This window comes from Hirundo rustica, chromosome 4, assembly GCF_015227805.2.
Source record: "Hirundo rustica isolate bHirRus1 chromosome 4, bHirRus1.pri.v3, whole genome shotgun sequence".
NCBI classification, from domain to species: Eukaryota; Metazoa; Chordata; class Aves; order Passeriformes; family Hirundinidae; genus Hirundo; species Hirundo rustica.
In genome coordinates, this window is record NC_053453.1 from 60,301,909 (window position 1) to 60,321,742 (window position 19,834).

The 19,834-nt window shown below is 42.0% G+C and overlaps 1 protein-coding gene across 1 annotated transcript; it reads left to right on the plus strand.

Annotated features, from left to right (window-relative positions):
- The first annotated feature begins 4,034 nt into the window (after window positions 1-4,034).
- Window positions 4,035-16,465, plus strand: CMAS (cytidine monophosphate N-acetylneuraminic acid synthetase). Its single transcript, XM_040063359.2, has 8 exons — window positions 4,035-4,258; window positions 6,946-7,088; window positions 7,318-7,473; window positions 9,980-10,113; window positions 10,961-11,055; window positions 11,735-11,906; window positions 13,305-13,455; window positions 14,200-16,465. Exons 1-8 carry the CDS (start codon window positions 4,098-4,100, stop codon window positions 14,472-14,474), a joined length of 1,287 nt encoding a protein of 428 aa, XP_039919293.1. The 5' UTR covers window positions 4,035-4,097; the 3' UTR covers window positions 14,475-16,465.
- Window positions 16,466-19,834: the final 3,369 nt, after the last annotated feature.

Genomic DNA, 19,834 nt, shown 5'->3' on the forward strand with positions numbered 1-19,834 from the left:
TTTTCACAATACAAAGTGTGGATGTCAGAAAGGGCAGAGCAGATCTCGAGACTGGCAATTTGGAAGGGCAGAGCTAATCCCATGCCAGGCAGTGCAGAGGATGTTGGTGTGAAAGTAGACCCCAGCCATCATAACTGAGAGGTTTCTTAACCAGTCATGCCTGATAGATGTTAATAGCAGCTCCACATGGCAGAAAATTTCCATAATTAATCAGCTAAGTTCAGTGATGTGCTCCCTGGCAGTTAGGTTACAACCTCTGTGCATTAACAACTCAGCAACACCTACTGAACACCTCTGGGTTTGTCCAATTGCTCTTACACATGGACAAAAATGTTTTTTCTTCAGAAAAAACAATAACCTGATAGTTTACAGCAAGTGAGTGTTGGCCAGAAAGGAAACACACAGATTTTACTATTCCTGATGGAGTCATATGGCATGGAACATATTTTTTAAATAGATTTATTCCCACTAATTTTACTTTTATACCATCGTTTCTCTGAAATGATCCAGTTTGGCTCTTCTTGTTCAGGGACAGTTGGGAATGACAGGATGGGGATATTAGTGAGGGGAAGAGAACCTGTGCAGTTCCAAGACCTTGTCCACACCATGGGAATGTGGGAATGAGTGCTGCACTAGTTGGTGGTGATGGGGGACCTGAAAACCTGTCCTCCATACTGGGATACCTGTGCCTGCAGGCCACCTTCATGATGCCCTAAACCAGGGTACATGTTCCAAAGATGAGGAAAGCATTATATTCCTTGTTCTGTTCTCCACTTCTGTATTATTAGAATAGCAAATGTTCTTATCTCCCTGAGTGTTGTGACCCACACAGTCCCTCCAGGAGCAAGACGTCAGTTCAAACACAGAAAAGGGAGTTAGGATGTATTTAGGTGAGTAATGTGCTCAGAGCTGAGTTTCATCCTTGGATACTGGAGCAGGCAGCTGAGGAAACCGCTGAACCAGGCAGAGTTACTGAGACCAGAAAGCATAAAATGCTCCCTGGGTTAAAAACAGGGAGAAAGGAAGGGACTGGGGACTATCTCCTCTGTCTGCTCTGGCAAGGAGTGTCACACAGCAACAGTTTGGGTAGCTGGAGACAGTTCAGAAATGCACTCTTGATCTGAACTAAAATATTGACACAGATGCATTTGAACCATTAGTCAAACACTTGATCCTGGGGGAAAAGGAAAAAAAAAAAAAGGCTGGAATAAATAATAAAAAAGTTTTGGTGAGCACATAAAATAAATCAAAACAATTTATAGTCAATAAAAATTTACAGAGGACAAGTCAAACAAGTATAATTTCAACCTACAAACACGGACCTGTGTCTAGGAGGAGATGGAGTAGATACCCTATATCATAAGCTCAGTGAAACTCTCAATAGCTTTCACATAAATACACTACAGGACAGTGGTTTTCATGAAATAATTTAAATGTGGGGACAGGGCTGGTTGCTGTAGGAATGACTGCAGGAAACTTCCTTGGGGCACACACAACCAGAGGCAAAGGCAGAGTGTTGAAAGTATCTGGCTAAGCCCCATCTCTTGCAGAAAAAAACCTTAGGTCAAAGCAAGCCACTGGCTGAATTATGTCAATGTTGCACAAGAAAAGGTAAATTATAGAGGTTTCTAAATGAGGTATGTGAAACAGTAATCCTTCTGCTTCACTTCCTTGCAATATCCTGTTCAATTCTGAGAACTACATTATAGGCAGCCAAGGGGAGAATAACGGTGATTATGGGAAGTCTGGAAGATCTGAACCAGAAGACTGAACTCACAGGTCTGATCCTGAAAAGGAAAAGTCTGAGCTGAGATGGAGCCTGTTTTCAAACAGGCACATGCCTGCTGAATCTAATCTCCAGATGTGTTTTGGATAAGACAGGAATGAATGGACTCAGAAAAGAAGATTTAGTAAAGATTAGGAAAAGCTTTGCTATCATACAAATCTCTATATTGCCTGGACAGGTTATCCAGTTAACATCTCTGATAGTCTTTAGGACTGCATTACATACAATTCTATGAAAAAGGACAGAAGTACTTAAGATGCTTGTTTGAGGAGTGCTTCAGCCCTGTGAGTGAAAGATATGGTTTTGATATGAAGAAAAAAAAAAGTAAGTTTTAATTATTCACAGAGCTGTAAAAATATTCTTACTAGCTGAACTCCATCTAGTAGTATGGCAACTATGGTGTGTGCCAGACGTCCTAATGTCGTTTTTCTGTAAATGAAAGTTGAATCCACACTCTGTCCCTGGACGGGATATTGCTTCTATTGTGAGAGGGGAACTGAACCGTATTATGTAGCTGAAGTATTATTATTGATAATTCGTAAAAATTTCATATTGTGGTGAACCAAATTCAGGTGGTTTTCATTTCCTCACTGTGGTCAAGAATGGGCTGTCCAGGCAGGTGGTGGGATCAAGAAACCACTGGATATTGTACTTAGTTCCATGATCTCATTGATGTGGTGGTGTTCAGTCAAAGTTTGGACACAATAATCTTGGAGGCTTTTTCTAGCCTGGTCTGTTGTGGGCATAGCAAACTGACAGAAGCATAGGGCTAAGTGTGTGGGAGTTTGGATGTGGCAAAGGCTTAAAATCTTAGTTTAAAAAATAAATAAATAAATAAAAGTACATAGAAAGTGACTTGCAGGAATCACACCCCTCAGAACCTTATGGCTACTAATTTAATCTTATTTAAAAATAAGGAGGCATGAAAGGTATCGCCTTGATCTGCAGAGTAGAAGAGCAAGCTCTCTATCTCTGCTGGGTCTCTTGGAACACTTCAGGAAGAAGAAACAAACAAACAAACAAACAAACAAACAAAACTCCACAGTATTAATCTTCTTAAATGCCTGCCTATTGATGAATCTAAGTGGGAATGTTTAGTTTGGCAATGATAGATAAGGTCCTTCTGTTCCACAGCACTCCAGAGGACATCAGTGATCCACACGTAGTACGTTTTCACTACAGACTGACACAGGACAGATCCTGAGTCTCCACGAGTGACTTTGTGACGTCTCTTCCTCTGCTTTCCACTTTCTAAACGACATTAAAACTCAAATTCACGTGCAGCCTTATGTCAGCAGTGAATTACTTTATTTTTCCCATTCGGTTTCTATCAGACAGGTGGAATAGCAACACCGCGTGTTTTTACGCTCTAATACATTCTTAGGAGGAGAAGCACGGAGCGCGTTCCAGCTCCCCTTCCCACCACGAGACTCCGTGTGGCTGCTCTGCCCTCTGCCGGGGCTGCTCAAGAGGGAAGGGAATGACGCTGGAGAAACCCCCGGAATTCGGGCACGGGAGAAATCCCGGAACTGTTTGGCGCGGTGCCCGGGCTCGGGCAGATCGCTCAGCTCCCGGGGGCCGGGGCTCTGCGGCTGAGCCCAGCTCCCTCACAGCCATGTCCCCTGTGCCCACAGGATGGCAGCCACATCCTGCGAACGTCCACAGAGAGCTGCAGAACCACAGAATCGTCACGGTGACCGCTGCAGATCACCCTGTCCAAGCCCTGCCCACGCAGGGTCACCTGCAGCAGGGGACACAGGAGCGTGTCCAGGTGGGGTTGGAACGTCCCCAGAGAGGGACCTCTAGGCCCTCCCTGGGCAGCTGTTCCAGGGCTCTGCCACCCTCAGTGTACAGAAAATCTTCCACATGCTGAGCTTCTTGTGTTTAGTGTGAGGCCAGTGCTCCTCATCCTGTCATTAGAAAGGGTCTCGGCACCCTTTGAGATATTTACATGCATTAATGAGATTCCCTCACACACCGCAAAGGTCCGTCCAGCCAGCCCGCCAGCCAGCCCGCCCGCCAGCCAGCCGTGAAAGCAGGCAGGAAGACCTAGCTTTACGGGGCATTTTGTGACAAAAGAGCACCCTCTCCTCCCTAAAGGGCGGATGATGACCCGACACCGCGCCCCACGCCCCCCTCAAATGGCGCGTCCCTCGCTGTCCCCTCGGCGCCTCCTCGCCGCTCTCCCCACTCACATGCGCGACGGCGCAGGACTACATTTCCCGGCATGCCCTCGGGAGGGGGGCGGTTCGCGCGCGTGGCAGGGCGCGGTGGGAGAGGAGCGGAGCGGGACAGGAACAGAGACACGGCCATGGATGCGGGCGAGGGGCGGCCGCAGCTCCACCTGGCCGCGCTGGTGCTGGCGCGGGGCGGCAGCAAGGGGATCCCGCTGAAGAACATCAAGCTGCTGGCGGGGGTGCCGCTCATCGGCTGGGTGCTGCGCGCCGCCATCGACGCCGGCGTCTTCCACAGGTGCGCATGCGCCGCCTCCCCTTTCGCCTCCCCTCCCCTTGGCAGGCTCTGGTTGGGGATGGGCGTGCGGGGGGATCTGGTTCGGGATGGACGTGCCGAGGGAGCCTGGCGGAGCTCCCTGGCTTCGGGGAAGCCGCTGCTTCGTCAAGAGGGTCTGAGGGATGACTGTCAGTGTCTGCAGGGAGGGCTCAGAGCAGGGACCAGGCTCTGCTCCCTGCAGACACTGACAGTCGTCCAGCCCAGCCATGGAGCAGGGGCAACGTCAGGAACTGGGCAGGAGCTAATGCTCAGGAAGTTCCACTTGGACATGAGGAAGAACTTCGTTATTGGAACGGGCTGCCCTGGGAGGGTGTGGAGTCTCCCTCGGTGGAGAAACTCAAAAGCTGCCTGGATGGAATCCTGTGCAACCTGCTCCAGGTGACCCTGCTGGAGCAGGGAGGTGGGACCAGATGTCCCGCTGTGGTCCCTTCCAGCCTGACCCATGCTGTGACTCTGCAGTGGGGCAGGATCGATCCTCGCTGATGACAGGGGGTGCAGTTACTGTGGCACTAGGTTAAGGGTCAGGCAATGCCAGCACCCTGTCAGGAGCTCAGCTGTCCCTTCCTGCTGAGGGTGAGCAGCAGAGGAATGAAGGACTTGAAGTCTTACGACACAGTAATTTGAAATTAAAGTTGTTCTGATGTGTGGTTGGGTGGCCACTGGTTGGTGATTGCCAATAAATATTGATGGGTTTACTTTATTAAGACATGTGAATTAAATGGCACTGCGAGGCTGGAGATGATCTCCTGGGAACTGCTGAAGCAGGACTTTGGTTTGTGGTCATCTGGGTACTCAGGACAGCGTGCACTGAGCTTGGTATCTCCAAGGATGGAGTCCCCACAGCACTTCTGTTCCTGTCACTGCACTCACCCAGAAAAATCTTCCTTATTTTCTCTCTAGCTGCCCAGCAGTGAAGACAGCAGTGAAATCACCTCCTTGCCGAGTTGTCTCTTTCAGCATCTTTTGGCATATGTGTGATCACAGGCCCAGTCATTGTGCTGGCTCCTGCTGAGCTTGCTCTAGTTTTCCTTTTTGGTATCAGGGAGCCTACAGCTGGACACAGCACATCAGAAGCAGTCTCACTTAAATGTCAAGTTGAAGGAAATAATCTTGTGTGCCCATGTGACACAGAAGAGAAGCTCAGTTTGTTTCAAGTGCCTGAAACTTTGGTAGCAATAATTAGAGCTAGACAGAAATACGTGTGTTGGTGTCGAGAATAGAGGCATAACAGATTTTTCTGCAGGATCAAAACTGAGGATTTTCTATATATTTGCTGATAATTGAAGCCATGCTCGGAGCTCGGTGTGTAGCACACTTAGGGGCAGGTTCCCAGTGCAAACCTGCTGCATAGTGCTCAGAGCAAGTCAAGTAGAAGTGTAGCCCAGCCTAGATCCAGAGCACTCTGTATCATAGCTGCTCCCTCATTATCTAGCCTGGAAAACCTTCCTTGCTGTATCTGAAAAGTAGAGGATGCAGCACTCTGTTTTATTTTTAATAAAGAAACAGACAAGAACACTTCTAACTGAGGTTACTGATAATTTCTTGTGTTCAGCAATATAGATTGTGAATCTCTATTGCTGAATGACCTGGTGTGGCTTCTGTTTGGCATCTGAATTTTCCCAACAGGAAACCAGTCAGGGTTGTGCAGCCTGGCTTTGAGGCATGGCAGGTGCAGTAGGTGGACATGCACCATTGCCTGGTCACCTTTGGAACAGTTGTGTGGGGTACCTGTTACACAAAACTCTGGTAGTTGAATGGGGAGTGCGCATTTAAGTTCACCATCCCAAAGCAGTTTCTGGAAAACACCTGTTGTGTGTTTGTTCTCATGGGTGTGACTTGACATTGCTGTCACTGTCACACATATTTTTCTTCTGATGATCCCAGGATGTCTTTGGGGGAAGAAAGGTAACTGCAGCACCATTTGCTGTGCACAGTGCATTGAGAACGCCAGCACTGCTGAGAGAGGAAGGGTGACAGTTCATAGCTTTTGTTTTTACACCTCTCATACTTTATTGTCAAAACTATGACAGCAGTGACTTCCCAGTTGCTCAGTGTTTGTCATCACATGATATTCAGAATTAGCCCTTCCTTTTGTAAATGTTTATTTTCCCTGAACGATTGCAATCTTGCTTTACCAGTACTGGAAGTTTTCTGTGCCAAAACATAATGGAACTTGAACAGCTCCTTCTCTGGGTTTTTATGGAGCCCAGTTAACACACACTAACATTCTTGCAGCATAAGCTAATCTTTTAACTTTGTGGCAGTCTTACTTGCAAACTAAACTCCTACGTGATTCTGAATGCCACATCCAACATATTCACAATTCATTGATCTGTTAACATGCCTAACAAATTTTTTGTGGTGACACTGGATTTTTCTGGTAACGCTTCTAAATTTTATGTTGCTTAAGCTTCTTGCATGGAGTGCAACTCAAGATTTAGATTTTGTACTCTGGTGAAAGTGCATGTTTTATCCCCATTGTTAAAAGCTGCTTGTTGGACTGACTGGGATAGTTTTATTAACACAAATATAAGAATTAGTTCCATTCATTGCAAGGTGTAATACAGACATAAACAAGCTGGGGGTTTTCAAGTCAACAATGGTGGGATTTATTCTTTATATTAATTTCTGTCACTGTCTGCCAACAGCATATGGGTTTCCACAGACCACGATGAGATCGAGAAGGTTGCAAAGCAGTTTGGTGCTCAGGTCCATCGCAGGAGCCCTGAAGTCTCTCAAGACTCCTCAACTTCTCTAGAAGCCATCACAGAGTTTCTCAATCATCATCAGGGTAAATCAGGGATGAAATATGCTGAGCTTTTATTTTGTAGCTCCAGAGGGATGATGCGCTTACTATTTAGAAAAATAAGTAAAGCATTCAGTAAATAAAAGCTATAAAGATTCTGCTTGCTTTTTTTTTGTTGTTGTTGTTGTTGTGTGGTACCTACTCATACCACACTTTGAAGTTGTATTACTAAAGACATGAATTGTTTCATAAGTGTCTCTTTGGGTTTTTTTAGAGGTTGATATCGTAGGAAATATTCAAGCAACATCTCCCTGTTTACATCCCAGTGACCTTATAAAAGTGGCAGATCTGATCCAGAAGGAGGGGTTTGATTCTGTCTTCTCTGTTGTGAGGCGGCATCAATTCAGATGGAGCGAGGTAAAAAAAGGAGGTAATATTTAGATGTTTCTGGTTACAGTTAATTTTTTTTCCCCCCAAATTCTTGCTTCTCATACCTATGCTATTTTAGGAAGTGATGTCTGAGGCATAGCCTGAGTTCTCTCTGAGAGATTTGAGATGGCTTAGAAATTCCTTCCAAGCACTACTGAGCATTGCTCAGACTTTCTGTAACTATTTTGTAGAAATTATATTAGCTTGTCTAGGTAAAACCTTATACCCACTCTTCCTAGTGGGTATTCATGTGTATTCAGATATGACACTGAAGTCCTAACTGGAAAACTTTTGGTTCTTGCTATGCAGTAGCTAACAAATGACCAATAATGTGAGATAAAATCTGGGTGAGGATGGGATGACAATCTCTTGGCCTGGAGACTTAGGCTTTGTTTCATCCTGATAATTTGGCTGCTGACTTATGTCATGTTGCAGAATGCCTTTGAGTCACGAGGGCTGAACTCACGTTGCTTAGCTCATCCAGAAAAATGTGACTGGTTTTTCCCAGAGAAAATATGCCTCTCAGCTACAGTGGCCAACATGACCAAAATCTGAAATTTTACAAATAAAGATTGTACCTTGGTTTAGCTATAAAGCACCTTTTGTCCTGGTACAAAGAGGTAGTCCACACATTATGTATGTTGGCTTTGTTTCTGTAGTTAAAGCTTTTATTCTTAATTTTTTAAAAATGGTTATTTCAGATACTCTCACACTGGAGTTTTGGTTTTGTTTTTAATGAGAGTTACTCAGGCATTACAGTTATTCTGTTGAGATATAAATTGCTTCAGATGGGGGTTTTTTTGGGAGTTCAAAAAGCATCATGCTGTAAAAGAGCATGTGTAATAAATGAAGCTTGATCTAAGAAATAAGTTGGTATAAAAATTAAGCCTTTGTTTAGAATAAGCACTTGAACATTGTCGTTGTTCCTCATAAGAAGAGAAATTGGTGACATTGTTTGTGCAGTATAAGAGGAGTATCAAAAGCCTGGGTGGCAATTTCAGGATTCTGTGAATTGCAGTTTAGGAAGCCACATGCACATCTTGAGATGTTGGAAGGGACAAATGTGAAATAATAAATCTCATGTGGATGTGCCATGTGGCTTCCTGAAGCGGTTGTGTGCCATAGACAGATTGTTAAATAAGAAGGCCTCGAGGGCCTTCCTAAAAAACCAAGTAATTCTTCAGCATAAAAAGACATTCAAACGTTTTTAATGTGGTGAGAGATAAGGAATCATTCATCTGCAAGGACTGAGGGGAACTGGAAACACATAGTGCCCACATGAGCAGCTTAAGGATAAATACAAATGACAAATGGCCTTTCAGGAGCATCGTGTTTCAGGTGACAGTGATTCACAGCAGCATTATACAATGGCTTTTCCTCTTTTTATTTTTCCATAGAGTTTTAGAGTACTGATTATGCTAAAAGAATTTCATGGGAGTTTTTTTTCTGTGTAGTTCTGTTGCTCCTTCTGCATTAAGGTTTAATATTGATAGACCCTGAAAGAGAAAGGTGTCTCTCTCTGTCTGGAAATGTTTACTTCAGTGAGAACAAAGCTTTCCTTGGTTATGAAACACAGGGTGTGTGTATCTACTAAAGCCTCAGGATGTTTTGGGTGTTTGAGAATGCCCTCTAACTTTCTCATGGTTACTGGATCATGAGACTTGGTGAATTTCAGCTGCTTTGTGCATCTGGATTGAAGGGACTTAACGACAAAAGTCTCTGGTCCCCGATTCAGTTTCTGCTGCATGTACAACTGTCATTGGTAATAATATAGGATCTTTTGGGATGGTGTTTGTGCAGACAGCTATTTGTTTATTTGTGAATAGTGATTAAATCACTTATGAAAATTAATACATATCCTTAAATAAGATGTATTTTGGGGAAGTGCCAAGATGTTTTCACAGCAAAAATTATTCACGTATGCACTTTTTTCACCTTCCAAATTTCAGGCTGGTCCTTTCAGGTATCAGATTGGCAAGGACAGTCTGGAAGAACATCCTTCCTGCTCCTTGTAGGAACCAGTTTTGAAGCAAATAACCTCCTGGGTTTTTGTTGTTGTTTTTGTTTATTTGGTTTGGGGTTTTTTTCTAAAGTGATAATGAAAAATTTCCTTTTCCACTGCTAGGCATACAGAATAGTCCTCCAGTTTATCCACAGTTCCAAGAAAGAGAAGCAAGTCAGTGATTCCCCAGAGAAGTTGTGGATTCTGCATCCCTGGAAGTCTTCCAGGCTGGGTTGGATGGGGCTCTGAGCAACTTGGGACAGTGAAAGGTGTCCCTGCCCATGGCAAGGGTTGGAACTGGATCATCTTTAAGGTCCCTTCCAACCCAAACCAGTCTCTGAGTCTTTATAAAGTTAAGCAACAAGAGGCAATTATGAGAGAAGTTGGTGACTGAATTACACCCTTAATTTTTCAACAGCAAGTTACTTAGGAAGTTAAGTGGCTCTGAACAGGAATTCTATAAAGATTATTTTGTCTTTTTTGTTTTTTTTTTCTCTGTTAACAGAAAACAAGATGACAGAACCGCAAAACCTGAATCCAGCAAAGCGGTACCGGAGGCAAGACTGGCCTGGGGAGCTCTATGAAAATGGCTCATTTTATTTTGCCAAGAGACATCTGATTGAGAAGGGCTACTTGCAGGTTAGTGCTTCTGGTTTTTCATGCTCTTCAGAATAATACATCTTTTGCTGTAGAGGGTTTTGAATTCAATACTCTGTTTTGATTAAAGTGCAGTCAGTGTGAAATAACAGCACTCTGACATCAGAACACTTTGCTAATTATTTGTAACTTAGCAGGGCTAGTTATAGCTAAAGCAGTTCCAGTAACAGCATCATCTATAGCAAATAAATGTGTTATATAGCTATAACCCTAAACCAATACAGTACTAAGCTGAGTTTTGCATGAGGTCACCAATGTATCTTAGAATTAATTTTAGTACCACAAAGGGTGTGAAACTGAGCTTCATGCAGTGTCAGAGCCTTGTCATTATCTGTAAATGTGTATTTTCAGCCAGTTTAATTTTATGCCAATTTTGTACTGTAACTTTAACACTGTTTTTCCCTTTCCTGATGTTTACATCCCAATGTAGTGAAGCAGAACAACACTGGGGTGTGGTGGATATTTTTCCACTGGAAATTAAGTAACAGTAAGCAAATAATAATCATAGTCTTCCTAAGCAAATGCTGGCAGTATTACTATTTTGCTGATTAAAAGATCTAGTGAAATTAGTGTGTTGTAATTGCTGTAATGGATAACATTTTGCACACTTTCTCTAGTTGTAAAATGGAAAGAGTTATTAACCCTGCAGAGGGTTCCTTCAAATGGTTCTGTGTCACTGGCAAAAACATAATTGATGGTTCACTTTTATATAAGCCATGGTGGCCACTGTGTAACCAGGCACTTGGCTTTCCTTGCATGGTGCTAAATTGTAGAGTTTTGTGTTTTGTTGACCCAAGCAGAAAATTTGAGTGGGTTTCATTTCCTTCAGGGTGGTAAAATGGCTTACTATGAAATGCGTGCAGAGCACAGTGTGGACATTGACATAGACATTGACTGGCCTATTGCAGAGCAGAGGGTGTTGAGGTAAAAGCCCTTCTTCCCTTATTTCTTTGATGCTGCTTGCTTCAAAGTGTGGTCATGTGAATTCATAATGTGTGGAATGAAAGCAATAGAGATCAAAGTTAACTGGGCAGCTTTATTTCTGTCCAGCATTTTTTCCTATCTCCGGTGAAATCAACTGCATTACCTTTGTTACATGGTGGGGTTTTGGTAGCTTGTTTTTTTCCTTAAAGTTCAGCTTGGTGCAGAGTGTAAGCCCCACTATACCTCAGCAATGTGTTAGCATCATCTCTGGCTTTCCCAGCTGAGGTGCCCCAGATTTCCATGCTCCAGACCACTATAACTGATGCCCAGGAGCAGGAGTGTTTGTGGAGTGGGCATGAGCTGATTCCCCCTCACCAGCTGTCTCTTCTTTGCAGCTGCTCTAAGGAAATAATGGGTGGGAATGGAGTACATTTTCTTATATACTTTTTCATCCTAATTTTTAGATGGATGATATAAATGACATGTCTTTTGGATGGTTCTGTTTGCTTCTTTGAAGAGGGACAATATAGTTGGAGAGTAATGATGATGAGAAAAAACATTAGAAAAGAGGAATTTCAAAGCTGATTCTTCTGTCTGAAGGTTACAGTTGAATGGGAAATTTTTGGGGTTTTGGAGTGTGCAAAAACTTCCATCCTAAAAAGGTAATTTCTTTGTCTAGCTTTGGATATTTTGGCAAAGAGCCACTGAAAGAGGTGAAGCTCTTGGTTTGCAGTATTGATGGATGCCTGACCAATGGTCGCATTTATGTGACAGAAGATCACAAGGAAATGGTCTCCTACGATTACAGAGATATTGTTGGCATTGATCTGTTAAAGAAAAGAGGAATCCAGGTATGTGCTGTTCTGGAGAGTGAGCCTTCTTGTCTCAAGTAACCTGCATACTAAAGACTCTAAAAAATTATATTCTTGCAGCATAGAAGTTGGAGTTTTTTCACAGTACCTGTGATCAAGCAGCATAATATATTGGTTGGGACAAATGTTATCCTCAGAACCCTCAGAGGAAAATAAGTGTTTTGAGAAAGTTCTCAATCACATTAATTACAGCATCTTTCACCATTTCACAGAATCATAGAATGGTCTGAGCTGGACCTTAAAAACCATATTTTTCCAAGCCCCCTTCCAGAGCAGGGACACCTTCCACTGTCCCAGGTTGCTCAGCCCCATCCAACCTGACCTTGGACACTTGCAGGGATGGGGCAGCCACAGCTTCTCTGGACACCCTGTGCCAGGGCCTCAGCACCCTCACAGGGAAGAATTTCTTCCTCATGTCCAACCTAACCCTGCTCTCTGACAGTGTGAAGCCATTGAGGTCGCCCCAGAGCCCTCTCCTGTGAAATGGAGTAGATGTTTTTTCAGCAGTCCCTCAGCTTTATTTTCTGGGAAGCCAGAGGGTTAGGAAGCTTATAATCACTGTTTTGTTGCCTGTGGAAGCCCATTTCCATACCTTCTTTGACTTGAACGTTTCATTAAAACCTCTATGTCTTTGTGCTGCACTTTATTTATTCCTAGTATATGTTGCTGATACCATCCTGCCTTGTGCTCCACTTCTCTTCATTCTGTACATAAAATCAGTGCCGAGCATTTGTTTGTATTTAAAAGCAGTTAGGGAAGATAAGCTTGTCTACATCTTTGACAGAAAACCTGAAGGATTTGCATCTGATATTTCTAAAAACCCTGCTGCGGTTATCTTCTGCATTTAGCCTACCGTGTGCATCATTCCTGAAACTTTGAATTTGGAATGAACCTCCAGAGATAAATGTGCTGTGCTGCCTCAGTCTTTGTAGTGTTGGCTTGATGCTCTGAAATGCTGCTATAAATAAAGTTATGTTATTAATTAGATGGGCCAAGGAAAAAATTTCATGTTTTACTTTGGCAAATATTTCGGAAATCTTTCTTGGGAATTCTCTCATTCCACACTGTGACTTAATCAGATCATACTGCACAAGATACTCACCATGCCACCATACTGTGATATTTAGTATTTTATTTAGTACATTGAACATCAGGGAGGGCTGCAGAAAGGTATTTCACTTTCCTAAAGAACCTCAAGACTGTGTGGTTTTGGATGCTAATCGCTTCTGCTCTGAGTTTGGAAAATGAATCATTCGATGCTTTTCTGATACCTGAGAGAGCTTCTACAAGCAAAACTGCTATTTTTTTGCAACAGTAAATCAACTTTTTTGTGGTATTTCTTTGGATGTAGAACTTACTCTAATTTTATTTCGATAGGTTCGACTCATCTCTGACAGAGATTGTTCAAAAACACTGTCAGCCATGCAGCTGGGATGTGCAGCAAAAGTCAATGTAACAAATAAACTACAGGTTCTGAAGGATTGGCAGGAAGACATGGGTTTGAGCTGGAAAGAGGTGGCTTACTTAGGTCAGTTCCTTTTCTTTTGTTTTATTTAATTTAAATAGTATAGACAAGTAGAATCTTTGTACTGATGCTGAGCTTCAAACCACTTTTTCCTTTGTAAATGCACTGAATTTAATGGGATTGCTGTGCACATTTCAGCACACAATCACCAAAAGCAGGTATCTTAAGGCATGTTAGGGTACAATCTAAATGTTACAGACATTAATTAATCTGTGTAATTTGGTAAGGTAAGCCTTTACGTTTTTTCCAGTGGGATATAGGAAAACTTTTTTTTTTAGGAAACATTGTGATATTAAAATGTTCATGAGCATACACTTAGAGCTGACAATTTTGAACTGATTCTAATTAATTTCAGAGGGATATTGTATAGATTATGTTCTGAAATGTTGATCAGAATTAGAACTGAAAGCCATGTGGTTCTGTGCTAAGCTGTATTTCAGTGACCGGTTGAGTGTGAAGTCCTGCCAATGCTTATTCAGCTGCTCACATAATTTTACTGCTCTTAAAAGTACCATTCTCTTGCTTAAAGATTGTGAAGTGTGATCAGCATTTACATGGATCACCAAGATTTTCCAACAACTGACTTGCATGTGCAGAGTGCTGTTGAGCTGCTGAGATGAACATTGTGACAAAAAAAAAAAAAAAAAATCGAAAATCAGATCAATGCATACACAGAAAAACACTGAGAAAAATACTGCTCCTTTCCCTTCTGTGATATTTGGCCTTGCCTGTCATCTTCCTCCCTAGGAAATGAGGAGTCTGACGTGGAGTGCCTGAAGCAGGCAGGCATGAGTGGCGTGCCTGCTGATGCCTGTGCCGCCGCTCAGAAGGCTGCTGGTTACATCTGTAAGAGCCCAGGGGGCTGTGGAGCTGTGCGGGAGTTTGCAGAACACATATTCCTGCTCTTAGAGAAAGTGAACTCTGCAAGGAAGCAACGGGAGGAAATCAGCTCAGCAGGGAAGGAAATGGGGAGAAATGAGAACAGCAGGAAAGGAAACAAAGAACTGATGGAAAAAGAGTAACGCTGTTGGGCAATCCTGCTTTTCTTCCTCAGTACATCCATATCCCAAAGGAATGCTTACCTTTCAAGTTTTACAGCACAGTAAAGAGTGTCTCCCTTTAATTCATGATTATATGCTGAAAACATGATCATATCCGTGATGATTTTTAAAGCCATTTAAATGTAGCAATGGGAGGAATGCTACAAGAGAGTGCCCTGTAAATCTACTCCTAATCATCACGCCTATCCTACAGGAATGATGGATCTTTATGTCGTAATCTGAATGTTTCCAGGGATCCATGATTTTGCATGACTTGAAGATTTGTAATTCAGGCTTAAAAAACCCCAGAATTTTGTCAGTTTTGCTCATGTGGTTTGCATTTCTTTTGTCAACTGCAGGGTGTTGTGGTTGTGTGATTGCATTTTACAGGCTTTGTCCTTAGCAAGGAAGAGTTTTAACATATGCTGGAGAGGTCAGGTGTGTAAAATACTATCAATAAAACCTCCCCTTCTGTTATTAAAACAGTTTTACTGTAAAACAAGTTAATATTTGTTTAAAAAAGCCCTTTCGCTTTTTTTAATGTGTTCCGTTTTAAGCTCATAAATAATTAGATCGCATTTGGAATTGTGCCTCTTGGAATCTGTTTATTTTGGGTTTTTTTGAAGGGCCTAAATTAATATTCTGCCAGTTTTGGAGTTAAATTTCCCATTGTTTTTGAGATCTTTGCAGAAACTCCGTTTCTTTCTCTGAAGACTTTATTGCAACCTCAAATGAGTTAAAGCCAAATAAAAGTCTTTAAGTTTATTGTATGGAGAAGTAGCTGCTGTTTAAAAAAAACCAACAAAACAAACCATGGTTACTGTGGGTTTTTTGTATAAAATTCATATACAGACTACTTTTAGCATGTTAAAGCTGGTTTATATGCTTGTATTTTTTTGAAAATAGGATTTGTATTGTACATTAAAAATACAATAGTATACATCAGAGTCAAGTTCTCGTTTGGGTTATGCTAAAAATAAAAATATTCATGATACACAGGCAATTACAAATGAGGTGAATGTTAATGGCTTGTCATTTTATTTTGTTTCTCTGCTAAATATTGTATGGTATAAATAGTTATACTCCCAGTATATCACCTGATATATTGGCCTCTGATAAACTTTGTGTTTACTTCCTTTCACAAAGCAAAATGTTGAACTGAAATTATTTACTTCCTATCTACAATTAGCAGATAAATTGTTTACTGTACTAATCAGCTCTAAGTCACCTAAGTTTTAGTGACTCCTTTCAGTCACATCTTAGGGTTCTCTGATGGATAAATCCCATGGACTTTGACAAGTGGAGAGCTGCATTTTGGACATCAGCATTTTCACTTCAATGAATTCTTGTTTAGAAGAACATGGTATAATTTTACATTGGGAAGAATATGAAGGATAAAAGAGCTCTAGAGACTGTTTACCAAAAAAAGATATGGGATATGCAGTATCTGCTGCCTGGAAGGTTCAGATTTTTATTGCCCACTCTAGCGGAAAGCCTAATTATAGAGTAGGAAGAGGGATGCCTTAATTATTTTTGATTTTGTAGAAGAGCCTCAATCGTATGAAGGATTTAGGGGTCATAGAGGCAGAGACAGTGAGGGTAGCTGTCACCTTAGAGGTGAAATCCCAAGTCCCAGGAAAGGTTAGAGTATTTTTCCAAGCCCTTTTCCAGTACATGTGAACTACACCTGCCTTTGATCAGATGGGTATTACTCATTCAGAGTAGTTTTTAATGGTCAGTTTTGTTATTCTGGGCTAATATAGAGATCATGGCCATGTTGAGTACTTGTGTTTTGTGGGGGTTTTTTTGTTTGTTTGGGGTTTTTTGTTTGTTTGGTTTGTTTTGTTTTGTTAACCTAGGATATTTCAAAGAAGATCTTGGGTAATGTGGGCTGTACTGTCATGATTATGTGAAATGGAAAAAAAAGAGGAAATTATGTAAATAATTATTTGTAATAAGCTATTATGAAAAAAATAGCTGATTACCTCAAATTTTAAATAAACAGTTTTCCCTAGTCTTTTAAGTAGAGAATGTTTATGGGCTGGCTTGTGGTGAGTTTCTGTACTGCAGATCATACACTCCCAAGTTCATGTGCCACACAAATGATTTATGATGGCAAAGGTGGACAGATTTAATGCCCAAATTAATCACATGCACACCTTCACCTGCTTCTGACTCCATTCATTTATTTTTATCTGCTTGCTCTTCTATTCAGTTTATCTTCCTCTCCAGTTCCTGTTAGGTGATGCAACAGGTTCTGACCTTAAGTCATTTCAAATCAATATGAATCACATATATATCAGCCTTTTGAAGTCAGAAATATGTTTTAATACTTACTGATTTCAGGTTTTTAAGACTTTTAAACCTTGAGTACACATTTTAGGTAACTAGTTTTTTTCCAGAGCCTTTGTGGGGGGAGGTTTTTAGTTTTAATTTTTTTTCTTTTTCTGTTAGTGTGGTCTTAAAACACTATTTACTTTTTCCAGAAATAAGTCTAAATGAGTCTAGTTCCACCCAGCAGAACCAATCATCCTAATTGTTATCATTACAAGAGCAGTAATGCTGTACAGAAGAAAAACACCATTATGTGTGAACCTGATGCATAAATGGGTTAGAAAAACTTACCAGTAATACACTTGTCTGAAAAATCTTTGGATGGTGGGTTTGTTTCGCTGTCTTGTTCTGGGACAGGTTGGTCTCTCCCTATTTCTGATTCTAGACATGTTTATGGATGTGGCTCTGATTTAATAGAGCATTCCCCCTGCTCTGGGGGAGGCATGAAAGAGAATGAGCAATGTGAATGTAATGATACCAAATTATTCAGGTTAGTAGAGAGAGGGGCTGCTGAAACTGAGGAGATATATATAAAATCAGCTGAGCTTAATTGAAAAACAATCCTCATGTCATATGGATTAAAATATCCATTTTCACAGAGCAATTATAGTTCAGAAAAGTATCTAGTGGTTTGAAGTGTATGCTAGTAGCTGAAAAAGCAGGATTTATTAGAAAAAGAATATGTAGCAAGTAGGATAAAATAATTAATCCACTGTATAATTCAGTGATTTTTGTGTATCTTGAATACTACATGTTTTGTTTATTTTGTGTTGAAAAGGCTGTAGCATTCCAAAGGTTTGTAGGAGAATAAAATGGATGATGGAAGAAAGGAATCGGGTTCAGTGGCAGCAGTAGCCAAATCAGAATTCTTCACTTTGGACTGAAGGGAGTTGTGTTAAAATATCTGTAAAATTAATGACAGAAAGCCATGGAAAGGCCACTGAAGAAGCTAGCAGTGATCAAAATCAGGTGCCTGAGGAATATAAATGTACCATGTGTTTGGGTGTGCTTTCCAGTTTTTCTGTGGCCTCAGCACATTTGCAGCTCGTGGATTTCCAAAGTTGGACATGGGTTACAGACATTTAATGAACCTCAGAACACTTAAAACGGGCTTTGGCCACGTGTTTCGTGAGTCTGACACTTGATACAGTTCTGGTTCTGCACCTTGGATTCTTCCTCCTATTTCTTGTGTAGAAAATACCCAACTGCATTTTATTTTTATTTCACAATGTGTGTTAGTGGTTCATTCCACGTCAATGTTGTAGCTCTGACACAGTGAGCAGCAGGACACGGCATTACATTTATCAGTAGGAGTAATCTTAAAAAATTATGGAAAATAGGGAAAAGTACACACAGAATTGTGTAAGAGTGCAGGTATATTGGATGAATCAGTGGTCATTATCAACTGTTGTCAGAGATACTCACAGCAAATTGCTGTGAAAATCCTTGGCCAAAAGGTACTCAGAGGTTTGGAGAACATTCTAGAAAGTACCACATGTTTTCTGATTGTTCACATGCTTTGCAGACAAGTTTCTGGCCTAAATTTCTGGACTAGTTATGGCTATTCTTCTATTAAACATGGAAATAGTCTCTCCAGGTATGTAACTTTTAACTGAGGGTATAGTTGCACACCTGTTTATGGCTAGTACAGTCCATGAAGGATTTTGTTTTTACTGTCCCACCTTTTTTTTCCTGGTTACACTTTGTTCACAGCAGTTCAGTCTCAAACTGGGAGGGGTCAGTCACCACTCACTGATCCTTCTGAGCAGTGAGGCCCTGCAGAAGTGTTTCCATTCATTAGGTAAAGCTAATAAAATAACGGTCTAAAAAGCTTGGAAATGGAATGAAGTACCTCAGAATCACAGAATAAGCTGAGTTAGAAGTGATCCGTCAGGATCAGTCCAATTCGTGGCCTTGCACAGGGCACCCCAACAATCCCACCCTGAGCCTGGGAGTCCAAACAGCCTTGGGGCTGTGATTCCCTGGGGAGCCTGCTCAGTGCTCACCACCCTCTGGGGGAAGAACCTTTCCTGATATCCACCCTGAGCCTCCCCTGACGCAGCTCCATCTGTTCCCTGGGTCCTGTCCCTGGGCACACAGAGCAGAGCTCAGGGCCTGCCCCTCGTGAGGTCTCCCCTCAGTCTCCTCCAGCTGAACAGACCCGAGTGGCCTCAGCCTCTCCTCATTCCTCTCACGGCCCTTTACCTGATTTAGACAAATGTGAAACACTCCCATTCATTTCACTTAATGAACTTGAAGTTTTCCTGAATGTGTTTCTCGTGATCTATTTTTGGATTAGTTCCATTCGCTGAATGCTGCCTCTTCAAGGACCTGGAACTACACTTGTCCCCAGCTGGAGTCTGGACAGATTTTATGGGCAGAAGTTCTGATAACCCTCAAACAGGCCCTGGTCCTGACCCACCACATCAGTTTATCAACACCTGGAGCACTTTGTTCAAAGAGAGCACACATTTGATTTATAATGGAAGTCAGGAGGTTTCAGGGGATTTGGGGGTAAAGTTTCAGGCAGTGCATTGTAATGTGGAGAGCAGACTGGGCCTGTGCCTTGCAGTGCCTCTGTACTGCTGCTCCTGCTGTGGAGCAAGGGAACTCAAGCCTGAGCTGCTTCAATTAGGCTGCTGTCACTGGTGTCAGAGCTTGGACAGCACAGAGACACATGGCCTAGCTCTGTTTCATTCACCTGCTGATTAAGTCCCGAGGAGCCTTTTTTTTTTCTTTTTGTTAATCTAGGTAAATCCTTAATTTAGCCAGTAGGCCATGCTGTGAACTGATTAATTCCTCATCCCCCTGAAGCAGCTAGGAAACACTGTACTTCAGGCACAGCGTTACCTCCCTGGCTGATGGGTAGGATTAAGCAGTTTACCAAGTTTACCTTAATCCACAAGGCAAATCCTCATCCTGTCCTTTCACACACAGTTCCATGTTGTGAGTATGATATTTATGTAAATTATCCTTTTTGTGTGTGCATACAATGTGTGGTGCAAATG